General features: G+C 37.9%; 1 protein-coding gene across 1 annotated transcript; it reads right to left on the bottom strand.

The window, feature by feature from the left end:
* Window positions 1–1322: 1322 nt before the first annotated feature.
* On the bottom strand, window positions 1323–3758 carry LOC138877001 (uncharacterized). The gene is made up of 2 exons (XM_070156341.1): window positions 2611–3758; window positions 1323–1719 (listed from the first exon to the last, which is right to left on the bottom strand). Exons 1-2 carry the CDS (start codon window positions 3665–3667, stop codon window positions 1499–1501), a joined length of 1278 nt encoding a protein of 425 aa, XP_070012442.1. The 5' UTR covers window positions 3668–3758; the 3' UTR covers window positions 1323–1498.
* Between the last annotated feature and the right edge of the window lie 10572 nt (window positions 3759–14330).

Below are 14330 nucleotides of genomic sequence, written 5' to 3'. Positions count from 1 at the left end.
ATCGATCCCGACCTTCTCGGGTAAAAGGTGCTTCAACCTCTCTTGCTACTCAATAGTAGTACAGGGTTGGCCTCGATCAACAGGGCCCCACCGTACCCAAAATAATTGGAACTTATACTTCGGTACCTATCGACTTCTGAACAGCTACTACGAAGAAGTAGAGCACAGCAACCAACAACTGAAACGGGCACCCTACTTGGGAGGAACGTCACCGGGTCTATCTGTACTTGTGGGTACAAACATAGTATACAAAAGAAAAGGGGCGTTAGTACAAAAAATGTACTGAGTATGTACGATTGATAAGGTACGAAAGTCAAATACATAATATGAGAGGTGTGAATACATAACTTCAACCTGAATACCCAAGACAAGCTACCGGGGGCGTATACTGTGGAAATCATGAATCATAATTGCTTTGAAACTTTTGTAAAAAATGAGGCCTTTCATTGGGGTTGTGTATTAAATACATTGATAACAACTCGGTCGGGAATCCAAATTAGAGTAAGAATTTGAGAAGTAAATGCGGAAGCAATAACAACAAGGAATTGAGCAACTAGAATTAAAGAGATGAAAATAAAGGATATGGGAAGAATTCAAGGAAAGAATTCCAAGAACTTCCAAGAAAGTAAGTTCTATAGCCTTGAAAAGATCAAAGTAACAATGTCTTGATTTATGGAAGAAATCAAACGCCTTTACTTAAAAAGCAAATCAAAACAATAGATTCGGATCTTGACCACTTTACGAGTAATTTGAGACAACAATTAATAACTAGTATTAATCGCCTTCTAAGAATACCACAAAGGAATTAAAGATATCATAAAAGAGAAGTAATCTTACTACCTTGAACTAAGAACTACTAAAGGTTGAAAGATAAATCTCAAAGCACAAGTAACAATGGTTCAAAAGAACTCTCAAAGTATGATATACTTAATCAATAAATGTAGTCTTATGAATGAGAAGAACTCCTTATTTATAAGAGTTAAAAGCACTTAAAATAATGTAGGGGGTTGCTAAAAAGTCATCTAAATTAGGTAGGGCGCTGCTAGGAGTCACAATAGCCATCAAACTTAGGTAGGTGGCTCCTAAGGGGTAACAAAAGCCATCAAAATTAAGGGGGGGGGGGCGGCCAAATCCTTTTGGGCAGATTTGGGCCTTAAAACTATTAGTTTGGGCCATTGGTTTGGACTCCAATTGGGCTCCTTTTGAAACACCCCCTTTTGGACCTCTTTTAAGGTCATTTTGAGCCCTATTGGTAGACTTCAAGGGCTGATTTGGTAACTTAATCTTTCTCCTCTTGGACTTCAATTTGGACTACTAAATAATTGTAAAACTTGGACAATTCATCTCCTTTGGGCTTGAGCTCTTCCTCTACAATTAAAAGCTTCTTTATTTGTCATTGAAGTCTAGCAACCTTAGTTTGCAACTCTTTAGCTTGAGATCTTGTATATGGCCTTGGAGCTTCCAAAACTCTATCCTTGTCCTTGATGCTATCACCTTGTCAATTCACATCCTTTATCCTTGAGCTCTTCCTCCCAATTAATAACTTCTTCATTTGCACTTGAAGTCTAATGATCTTGTTTTGTAATTCTTTAGCTTGACATCTTATTAAAGGCCATCTTTGAGATTCAAAAGCTTCATCCCTGTCCTTGAATAGAGTTGAGCTTCCTAGGATGCTATCATTCCCCTCTTCTTGAAGAAAATTCGTCCTCGAATTTCGACCTTGCAAGAAAAAGAAAACACGCACTAGTAAATGGTATCCACTAATCTGAAAAAATAGTAGGAATAAAATAAGATAGTGACAATGTGTCCATTTAACCCAATCAATCCTAATAGGTATAAATACTCCCTTATAAAGCATATGGACATCATCATCCCAATAAAATTTATGTCTACCTAGATTAATACAATAAAAACCTCTCTTAGATGCACCATGCAATGGAACTTGCAATTCGATCTTGTCGGTACGGCAGTCCATGAGTATACATGACAAAGAAATTATAAAAGAGTGACTACACATCCATTTAATATAAGTACCTTTACCACATTTATCAAACAAGATACATTCATGATATAGACTACTAACTACAATTACAAATCTCATGGATTCCTCTACATGAAAGAGTATTTGATCACCAGTATTACAACAATCATGCATATCCTCTTTACTAGAAACAAATACTTTTACAATCTTACAATGAACATGACTTGAAGAATGACTCCCCATCACATAACAAAGATCACATTCTTTAGCACATGAAAACTCATTAGCCACTTGAATAAGATAAGAAGAAATATTTAACTCATTTGCAAGCCTCTTCACAGAAATTCCATGCCTCTTTCCACCAAGTTGGAATAAGTAATCATCTATGTCATACACAATTTCAAAAGGAAGCGAATTACTCTTACACATTAACTTAGATATTATAGTTAATGACTTGATGTGCATCAAAATATCATCATCTACAAAAATTATAAAGTCACCAATATAAGAAATAAGAGTGTAATTCATTACCTCCAAAAATACCTTAGGTGTTCTAGAAAGACCAAGAATGCAAATAAACCAATTATACATACCATACTTGGACTTATTTACCAATGGAACATCATCACCTTGTATTCTTTTATGCAATGGCTCCACCTTAGCAATGCTTTTAGGCAACTCCATGTCATAACCCTGTAAATAAGAATCGAAATAGTCAAAAGGTTTAATAACAAAGAATTTAATCAAGCTTTTGTCTTCCACCATCCAACAAGAATTGATATTGCCGAATTTATGTTGGAATCCAATTGGATCTTTTGCCACCATCTCTTGCGCCTCACCACTCCTTTCAAAAGGTATTTCATCACGTGGCTGCACAAAATCACAAGAACTAAAACAAGAAAGAGTTAATGGGTTAGGAAGTAAAGAAACTTTTTTCTTGCTTACACTCTCTTTGGCTTTTATCGCAAGACTAATGTTTTCCTCACCCTTAGCCTTTTTTCTCTCACTAAAGAGTTCTTTTCCTTCACTCAATCTCTCTTGTTTCTCTCTCTCTACCTTACAAACTTTGTTTCTCTTATTGCTTTCTCTCTTTTCTTTTTTCTCAAGATCATTGTTTACCTCACTTGACATCCCACTCTTTTTACTCAAGACAACCTCTCCTTTTTCCTCTCTTGGAATGTCAACATGCACTCCCTTACTCCTCTCATTCTTTTCTCTCTCGTATTTTTCCATATTCTTTTTAACAATCTTTTCATCTGCACAAATTTGTGAGGGAGTCAAAGGTCCAAGACTGAGTTTCTTCCCATTAACCTCAAAAGAGTATCTATTTTTTTCGATACTATATGAAGCACTTCTATAGATATTCCATGGCCTTCCCAACAAGATATGAAAACGATTCATGGGAATGACATCACACCAAATCACATCCTCATACCTTCCAATAGAGAATGGTAATAACACTCTTTTATCTACCTTTACTCCTTTCAACATGTAGGGATCAATATGTTCAACACAAGGCAAGTTCAATTTCTCAACCATATAAGTGCTAATTAAGTTATAGTTAAATGCTTTGTCAATTCTAAGGGTATAAATTGTAGACATCACTTTAGCTCTTGTTTGAAAAATAACTTTACCATTGTCTTCTTTCCATTCGATATATTGTAATATCGACCTTTCAAGAGTCATAGATCTACTCCTTCCACTGCAACTACCTATTTGAGATATCTTGACATAGATTAAAGGAAATATGTATCTCTCAAATTTGGCTTCTTTGTTTTTTTTTCAATTGTTCTCTCGCACACTTTACCCTTTTGTTTTCTCTCGAAATAACCTTTGAACAAAATACTTTGTAGATTTATAGTTAAACCAACTCGTATGAAGTTCTTAGTAGTAAAATTCAGATTTTTGGGGAACTAATGAAAGAAAAACCAAATCCTAGAACTATTAGGCTCGGTTGAAACATGACGCGAACAAAAAGGAAAGGATTATATGTTTAGATTAGAAAGAGTAAGAAAATCTAGGATCCCCTCTTCTTGTTTCCTTTGTTAATTTTTGGTAACAAATTAGATACAAAAGAAATATCCCGGAGAGCACGCAATTCTATTTTTTGTTCTAAAAACTGATTTTCGTTTTTTTTTAATTTTTTTTCTTTTCTTTTCTTTGCTCTTAGTATTCAAGAAATCCCAAGACTTACCAAGAACGAAATCTTGATAAAAACCGCTCTGATACCACTTGATAACAACTAGGTCGGGAATCCAAATTAGAGTAAGAATTTGAGAAGTAAATGCGGAAGCAATAACAACAAGGAATTGAACAACTAGAATTAAAGAGATGAAAATAAAGGATATGGGAAGAATTCAAGGAAAGAATTCCAAGAACTTCCAAGAACGTAAGTTCTATAGCCTTGACAAGATCAAAGTAACAACGTCTTGATTTATGGAAGAAATCAAACGCCTTTACTTAAAAAGCAAATCAAAACAATAGATTCGGATCTTGACCACTTTACGAGTAACTTGAGACAACAATTAATAACTAGTATTAATCGCCTTCTAAGAATACCACAAAGGAATCAAAGATATCATAAAAGAGAAGTAATCTTACTACCTTGAACTAAGAACTAGTAAAGGTTGAAAGATAAATCTCAAAGCACAAGTAACAAAGGTTCAAAAGAACTCTCAAAGTATGATATACTTAATCAATAAATGTTGTGTCTTATGAATGAGAAGAACTCCTTATTTATAGGAGTTAAAAGCACTTAAAATAATGTAGGGGGTTGCTAAAAAGTCATCTAAATTAGGTAGGGGCTGCTAGGGGTCACAATAGCCATCAAACTTAGGTAGGTGGCTCCTAAGGGGTAACAAAAGAAATCAAAATTAAGTGGTGGGGGGGAGGCCAAATCCTTTTGGGGCAGATTTGGGCCTTAAAACTATTAGTTTGGGCCATTGGTTTGGACTCCAATTGGGCTCCTTTTGAAACACCCCCTTTTGGACCTCTTTTAAGGTCATTTTGAGCCCTATTGGTGGACTTCAAGGGCTGATTTGGTAACCCAATCTTCCTCCTCTTGGACTTCAATTTGGACTACCAAATAATTGTAAAACTTGGACAATTCATCTCCTTTGGGCTTGAGCTCTTCCTCTACAATTAAAAGCTTCTTTATTTGCCATTGAAGTCTAGCAACCTTAGTTTGCAACTCTTTAGCTTGAGATCTTGTATATGGCCTTGGAGCTTCCAAAACTCTATCCTTGTCCTTGATGCTATCACCTTGCCAATTCACATCCTTTATTCTTGAGATCTTCCTCCCAATTAATAATTTCTTCATTTGCACTTGAAGTCTAATGATCTTGTTTTGTAATTCTTTAGCTTGGCATCTTATTAAAGGTCATCTTTGAGATTCAAAAGCTTCATCCCTGTCCTTGAATAGAGTTGAGATTCCTAGGATGCTATCATACATAATATAGTATCATCCAGCCGCTCTTTGGGACACATCATATCATATTGTATCAAATCATACCCGGCCTCATTAAGGTCTCGGTCGTACCTGGCCTTAGAGATCTCGATTGTACCCGGTCTCAACAAAACTCAATGTGCCCGGTCTCAGAAGGACTCGATAATGTTTTATATCACATCATTCCATACCCGACCACATAGAGAGCTCGGTCATACCCGGCCACACAAGGGCTCGATAAATATTTTCACATCGTATCTCCTCATATCCAACTGATCAGTGGTTGCACGATAGGTGTGGTACACGGCATATATATATATATACATATATAAGAGATACTAAGATCAAACTCAGAATGGATCATATTTTCTGACCTCAAGATACCATATGAGAACACCTCAAACTTGAAAGAAGTGCTACCAGAGGAACGTACAAGGAAAGGAACAAAGTTTTTGAAAAAGGGCTTAGAACAATCCAATCTTATAACATAGAAATCCTTTAGAGAGAGGCGCTTACACCAAATCATGCCAAGAAAAAAAGTTGTCTTACATACCTTATTGAGGAACTAGCTACGTTTCCTGAGTTCTTACGCTTTTGGAGTGATTAACTTCGCCTCCAATGAATCTCCAAAAATCAGTATAACAAGATAACAGATATTACAGTGACGATCTGAAGCCTTTTCACACTAAATCCCACTAGGTTCGCCTCTGATGTAGCCTTAGATTGTTTAGAATTCTCAATGTGGGTTTAAGAGTATTTTGGGATGAACTAAAGTGGGTGATAACTCCTAGAATGAAAGAGAAGAGAGTTGCACTGCTTATATATATATATATATATATATATATATATTATTTTATAGTCGATTAATATTTATTTTTCTCTTTAAATTCAACTCTTAACTAACAATCATCTATTTTTTAGGAAAAATATCTTAACAATCTTGGGAGACTGATTTTTTGTCCCTCTTCCCCTTTTTCTTGTTGTAATAAATAGTGGGAAATTCACTTTAGCTTTTATCTTATTGAGAGATCCACTAAAAATAACAATAAAATCTACATAAAATAATTATATTTCTAAAGATCCCTTTAACTAAATACAAAATAGAAAAAAAGTGGAAAAAGAAAAAAGAAAAAATAATTTAAGTTGTATACTCATAGTGAACTTGTTTGTTCCTTGGTCACTATATTGAAGGCAACACAAGAATACGAGGCAAAGATTAAAGAATAAAGAACAAAAACTACTGAAGGACATCTAACTGTACCTTAAGGCCCTGTTCGGAAAGCTACCATATAATTGGATTTTAGTGTAGTTGAGTATAATTACACAATTTTGCCATATTTGTTTGACCAAGTAATATTACACTCTCCAATTCTCAAATGGGAGGGGGGAAAGAGGGGGAGAGGCAAGAATTGTTGGTAATTACATGGTGTAGTTACAAGGTTATTCTTTGAATTTCTTTTCTTTTCTTTTTAATTTACTTTTTATTTCCATTCTTTTTTTTTAATTTATTTTTTATTTAACTTTTTAAATTCTTTTTTTCAATATTATTCCTCTTACATTATTTATCTTAAATTTTCATATTTCTCATTTCTCAACCTTTACTTCACGTGTTTCTACATAATTTATCATATTTTATTTTTTATTGTCACTGAAATTCTCCAAATCAACGCGACGCTAGGCCTACCTCGGGCACAACGAGGCTCCCAAATTAGGACGCGAATTTACATTCCCGCAATATGTGTTTAAATACTCCAAACATTTTTAGAATCCTTACTAACTTATTTACCTTTTATTTTTCTTTATTTTTATTACTCTCATCCCCTAAGGTTGGTTCGCGCATACTGGCATCGTCAGCGTATCACACCAGATCTAAAGGCCCTCCACCTCCTCCTCCTTCGAGTAATCCGAAAAGTAGAGGAAAAGCTAAGATGGATGATTTTAGTGGTATCCGAAAAGAAAATGCTGAGAATATTGAAACTTCAGACGGTCGGAGTACTCCGGCCCAGAATGATTTGGTCCTGCGATTGGAACAAAAAATACTAGAGTTACAAGGAGAACTTGAGCAAGTCCACAACTTGGCAAACCTCTCCCTCACCCTAAACGTCCCAGACGTTAATCAACAAAATGCTCAAAACCCAGCACCTCCTCAAAATACGCCAAACCAACGTCCACAAAATCCTCCCGCACCCCATCAATACGCCACATCGCCTCAAAATCCCAATCATCTACCGGTACCAACTCCTCCACAATACCATCATCAACCAACCCAGTACCCACAAACCACTACCTATCACACTCATCAGAGTACACCAGAACCTATTCTCGATCCTCAAAACTCGACCAACGACCACCACTACACCCAATTCACCCACCAAAACAACCCCATATACGTGAAAACCCTACCTCAGTCCACTCAACCAATCTCCTATACACCAGAATCTGTTGAGAAGGACCTACTCATCAAGAACATGGCCGAGGAACTCAAGAAGTTGACAAGTGGAGTTCAGGGTGTTGAAGGAGGCAAAGGGATAGAGGGTCTGAACTATGAGAATTTATGCATACAACCAGATATGGAACTGTTGAAGGGTTACAAACCTCCCAAGTTCGAAATGTTTGACGGAATGGGTGATCCCAAGGTTCATTTGAGAACTTACTGTGACAATCTCTTGGGGGTCGGAAAAGATGAAAGGATTCGAATGAAACTCTTCATGAGAAGTCTTACCGGAGATGCCCTGTCCTGGTACATAAGCCAGAATCCTAAGAAGTGGGCCGATTGGGTGAGCATGGCATCAGATTTTATGGACCAGTTCAGGTTTAATATAGAGAATGTCAGATGTCTTCTATATCTAGAACCTAAAAAAGAAGCCAACTAAGACTTTCCACGAGTATGCTACTCAGTGAAGGTCGAAAGCAGCCTAGGTTAGACCAGTATTAGACGAGGAACAGATGAACAAGTTCTTTGTCAGGGCACTGGACCCACAGTATTATGAAAGGCTAATGGTTATTGTGAATCATAAGTTCTTTGATATCATCAAACTTGGAGAAAGGATTGAAGAGGGTATTAAAAGCAGGATGGTGACAAATTTTGAGGCACTGTAGGCCACGAACAAAGCATTGCAATCAGGTGGCATATCAAAGAAGAAAGAGTGGGAATAGTAATGGTTGCCCAAGGACCCAAAACTCCCTTCGTATACCAGACACATCCACCCACATACCAACCCTTACCTCCCAGATATTTCCAACCTGCCATTGTTTACCATACATATAATTCCCAACCATCCTACTTTCAGTCACCTCCAACTCGTCCAAATTACCAGAAATGTCGACCTAATTTTGATCGCAAACCACCTAGACAGTACACCGCCATTGCTGAACCCATCGACCAACTGTACAAAAGGTTGAAGGTTGTTGGCTATGTCACCCCTATTCCCGTTGTGGCAATGGAGAATTTATCTCAATGGGTGAACCCGAATAAAACCCGTGCATATCATTCCGGTATGAAAGGGCACACTATTGATGAGTGTCGGACATTGAAAGATAAGATCCATACATTGGTTGATAATAAGGTCATACAGGCGAAGGAAGTTGCACCCAACGTCCGCAACAATTCTCTTCCGGACCATAGGGGCGAAGGGATCAATGTGATAGAAACTGATGAGGAGTGGGATCCCGAGGGATCAATTGGACTTATCAAAGAGGGTGATGATCCTAAGAATCCCGCAGTCACGCTCAATCCTATTGTGGTCTAGGTAGCCAATTGAGGTTGAGGTAACCGCATCGGTTCCATTTAAGGTAGAAGTAACACCACCTGCAGCCACACCTGTTTCATTTGAGGTAGAAGTGGTCACACCTTTCACGGCGACAATAGCAACCACACCTCCTTTCAAGTCCAATACCATACCTTGGGATTACGTTACCGAAGCTAGGTGAAAGGGAAAAGCAAAGATGGAAGAATCTAGTGTCACACAAGGGATGACCAGAACTGAAAGGATCTATACACCCAAAATTTTGGGAGGATCAAGCAAGGAGGCCTCTACCAAACAACTCGTCATTGAAACTGGACCAGACGATCTTTGGAGGAAAGTACAGGCGAGAGAATACTCTTTCGTCAATCATTTAAAAAAGACCCCCATCCAGATATCCATCCTGTCACTATTGAAAAATTCGGAGGCGCATAGGAGTGCTCTGATGAAGGTGTTGAATGAAGCTTATGTGCCCAACAATATCACCAGTGGAGAGATGGCCAACATGGTAGTGTAAGTACTGGAAAGTCACAAGAACACCTTCCACGAAGATGAACTACCACCTGAAGGATTAAGTCACAACAGGGTTGTTACACCCTATATTTTCGTACATGAAAGTACGCCGTAAATGAATTGATGAAAGCTCGGGAATGGGATTGTTACGCCCCGTAGTATTATATTACGATGATGTTATGCCCTGCAGTATTACGTCGATGCTACGCTCTACAGTATTACATTACGATGATGTTGTGCTCCACAATATTATATTACGATGATATTACACCTTGTAGTATTGTACGTTGAATTTGTTGTAAGATAATTGACATCAGTCCAAGGAAAAAATTATTCGGAGGTTATAAGGATTATGCTATTTCATAAGTGATGAGTAAATTCATGGAAGCGAAAGGGGAAGCAAGTCAAAGGAAATGAATTTTCGTCCAAGTTTGCCATGTTGGGATAAAATATGGGTCGAGCGTTAATACTCGATATTTACGGTCTAGTACCATACAAGGTACCGTATGACCATGATAGTAGGATATATAAAGTGTACTAAAAATAAGTAAAATTTTAAATAATTTGAGATAATTCTTAATTATGTGGGTAAGTTAATTATTGATTAGTGGATAATTACCAAGTTAATAAAGAAATTGGTAATTATCTAAGATATTTGGATAAGTCTTGGGGATGCCACGTGGCAGCAATACAATGTCCAAATATTGACTCATGATCAAGTTTGATTAGGTGGTAATTTAACACATCAATTTCAATAAACCTCAACTTTAAGATTTTCAAGAAACAACTCATACTACAATCAGATTCTAATTCAAACACTAATATTTTCAATACCAAGAGAACACTTCAACCAGATGTGAGACTTACCACATAATCAACGTGACTTCTTACCTATTTTCTGCAAATTCCCACAAGAACACTACAATGTGATTTCTTACCAATTTCCCACCAAAAAACGTGAATTCTTGCAACCAAAAGGGATCCAACAAGAATTATTAGCAACGTAAAAATTTTGTTGTTCTAAAAGAGTACGGTGCAACCTTTTCCAAGAGCATCATACGAATTTTTCCCTATTTCAGGTATATTAAGGCTATCCCTTCTTTCCTTTTGGCATGATCCATACGATACAAAACGAAACAAGAAATTGCACAACTTCCATAAATGACTCTATTCATAGAAGTATTAGAAGTGCCTATGTATGACGACCCGGCCCGTCATCTCATGAGTTACTGCTCTGTTTCCCCCATTTCTACTTCTTATTGCTTTGTCTATCGGTTGATCGGTGAGATTTTGATATAGGGGTCGGAATGGAATTCCAAGAGTTATAGTAGTTTCGTTGTGTCATTTGGGATGTGTGTGCAAAATTTCAGGTCATTCGGATGTGGTTTGATTGGGTTTTTTATCAAAAGAGGAATTCAGAAAAATTTTGGAAACTTAGGCTTGAATCCGATGTGTTTTGGTTGATTCGATGTTGTTTGAGGTATTTTGAAGGTTGGTATAAGTTTGAATAAGGTTATGGGGTATTCTTGTGTTTTAGGTTGAGGTCCTGGGGGCCTCAGGGTGATTTCGGATGGTTGATGGAGAAGTTTGGAATTTTGGTGAAGCTACAGATTTGCTGCTTCTGTTGTTTCCGCACCTGCGGATTGGGGACCGCAGGTACGACGCCACATATGCGGACGATTGGTCGCAGAAGCGGAGATAGGCTGGAAAGGTTGTGACCGCAGAAGCGGTTGGTGAACCGCACTTGCGATAGCGCATGTGCGGCTGGTGCATCGCAGATGCGACATTGGTAAGTTAAGTGAAAACCGCAGAAGCGATAATTGGACCGCAGGTGCGAAATCCCTGGGCCAGAACATATAAATTGTTTCCTTCGCGATTTTAAGTTATTCTACCATTTCTAAGTCGGCTTTGGAGCTTTTTGGACGATTTTGAAGAAGGGTTTCATGGGAACTTCATTGAGGTATTATTTCACGGATTAGAGCTATAATGAATGGTATTTAAGGGTTAAAATTTGGGAAACTAGGGCTTGGTATTGGAGACCTAGACTTGAGGATTTGAGGGACCAATTGTGGTCGAATTTTGGTACATTTGATATGTATGAACTCGTGGGGAGATAAGGAATCTATTGATGTGAATTTTATCGAATTCTGAGATGTGGGCCTGGGGTTCGGGTTTTGGGAATTTCGAGATTTAAGCTGTAAATTGATTATTTTCACTTGGGCTTCGTTCCCTTAGCATATTTTGATGCCATGATTCTGATTTTGGATAGATTTGACGCGCGTTGAGGCCGATTCGAGGGGCAACAACATCGTAAGCTAGAGTTTGGATCGGATTGAGGTGAGTAATGATTGTAAATAATGTTCTGAGGGTATGAAACCACGGATTTGCACATCGTTGTGCTATATTGAGGTGACGCACACGCTAGATGACGAGCGTGGGGTTGTGCACTATTGGGGATTGTGACTTAGTCCATCCCGAATGACTGTTTTACCCCATATTTGACTGAAAATTATTTGCTATCATCATGTTTTGGGCTGAATGTTGTATTTGGGCTTCGGGCCAACTATTTGAACCCTTAGGGGATTTTTATTGATATTTCGTCATTGTTTTGACTTTATATGTGAACTCAGTCATGCTATATTCTACTATTTTTCATGACTCAGCCATGTTTACTCTGCTTTAATACTTAAATGATATTTTGGGTTGAGCACTATGTTTTACTGTTGCCCGAGTGGCTGCGAGATTCTGAATGAGTAAGGTAGAGGGCCTACGTTGTGAGGAAACACTGATTATGATTATGAGGCCGAGGGCCTGAGATTTGTATACCACGAGGTGGCTTGTTGATATGAGGCCGAGAGCCTAGTGATGATGCCACGAGATGGCTTGATATTATGCTTGGGCCGTAAGGGGCCCCTTCAGGAGTCTGCACACCCCCAGTGAGCGCGGGTACCCATTGTGATGTGAGATATAGCCCGAGGGGCTAGTATTGTTCTAAGATATTGCCCGAGGGGCGTTTTTGTTGATATTATGCCCGAGGGGCGAACCTTTATGTGTCTATCTTTCTTATTGCCTGTCATTTTCCTGCTTAATTGTTGAAAAGGCATTTCATGAAGTTTAACTGAACTTAAATGATTTTTACATATCTTTACTGATTCATTGTCTACTGGCTTTTACTGTTTCATTATAGCTTGTAATGTGCCTTACATGATTTCTTGCTTTCAATCTTTATTTATGATTATTACTCACTGAGTTGGAGTACTTACTTTACTCCCTGCACCTTGTGTGCAGATTCAAGCATTGTTGATCCTGCTAGCGAGACTTGAGAGCTCCCGGCAGACTTCGGAGTTCACGAGGTAGCTGTTTGGCGTCCGCAGTCCCGTGTTTTTCCCCCCTATGTCATTTCTTTTCCCTTATTAGTGGCTTTGTAATAGCTTTATAGACTTTTCAGACTTGTGTTAGAATTAGTAGATGCTCGTGATAGTGACACCCCGGTAACGGGCTGTGTTGGGTTTATTTTCCGCAAACTGTTCGGTTAACTGCTTACTTTTGGGTTATTTATTACGTTTTATACTTAATTCTTATTGTTTAATTGCTTAAAACTGGAATAGGAAAGTGTCAGCTGGCCTTGCCTTCATGAGAGGCACCATCACGACCGGGTCCAGGTTTAGGGTCGTGACACTATGTTCTTGAATTCCCATGTATCTTGTTATTCTATCATATGTTCATGGGTCTCAAAAAAATATGTAAGTTGAAAAAAAGTTTACTTCATGATACTACTCAAAGGCATAATGGTCTTATTACACTCCAAAAGATTTTATTGACGTATTTCTCATGCATTGCATTCATGTACATTGACCCATGAGCAGATTGCGTTATATATGTATATATATGTATGTATGTATATATATATATATATATATATATATATATATATATATATATGGGAAAAGGTTACGGCGTTAAATACGCACCACCACCTGATTAGCTGGTATCGTTGATGATTTTGTCCACAGTAGCCGAGATGAAATGATGGGATGCCCTCAGAGGCTTGATGATGTTATGAACACATGTACCTATGCACGACATGGCATTCATATGCATATGCATGACACTATAAGTATTCCATGATTTACAAAGTTGTCCAAACTTACATGTTGGGTCATGTACTCTATATTTCTTCCATGTCTTTTATGTACTTATTTATGTGCCTTACGTAATCGGTACATTATTCGTATTGACGTCCCTTTTGCCTGGGGGCACTACGTTTCATGCTCGCAGGTCCCGATAGACAGGTTGAGAGCCTTCCAAGTAGGCTACCAGCTCAGGGGAAGATGTTGGTGCACTCCATTTACTTCGGAGTTGCTTGTTTGGTTAGTATAATGTAGACGTGTTTTGTTTGGTATGGCGGGACTTTGTCCCAACCTTTATGAAAATTATGTATTCTTAGAGGCTTGTAGCCAGATGTCATGTACGTAAAACATAGTATGGCCTTGTCGGCCTATGTTTAGTGTACGAGTGGTTATTTTTGTCTTAGAGGCCCATATGTCTTATGTATTGGTATTAGATGTTGTATTCTACTTATCTCACGACATCCTCTATGGCTCATTTACCTATGATAGTATGATACAAAAGATACGTTACGTAGGTA

The sequence above is a fragment of the Nicotiana sylvestris genome, chromosome 9, assembly GCF_000393655.2.
Source record: "Nicotiana sylvestris chromosome 9, ASM39365v2, whole genome shotgun sequence".
NCBI lineage: Eukaryota > Viridiplantae > Streptophyta > Magnoliopsida > Solanales > Solanaceae > Nicotiana > Nicotiana sylvestris.
The sequence above is the reverse complement of the archived record's forward strand: the minus strand, read 5'-3'. Positions and strand labels throughout refer to the sequence as shown.

What these genes read in the sequence shown, in the direction of transcription:
- LOC138877001 (XM_070156341.1), bottom strand. Translation starts at nt 3,667, where the DNA reads ATGACTCTTGAAAGGTCGATATTACAATATATCGAATGGAAAGAAGAC. An exon ending in ATTGCATAAAAGAATACAAG is followed by an intron (nt 1,720 to 2,610) that starts GTGATGATGTTC and finishes TTTTCTTGCAAG; the next exon opens with GTCGAAATTCGAGGACGAAT.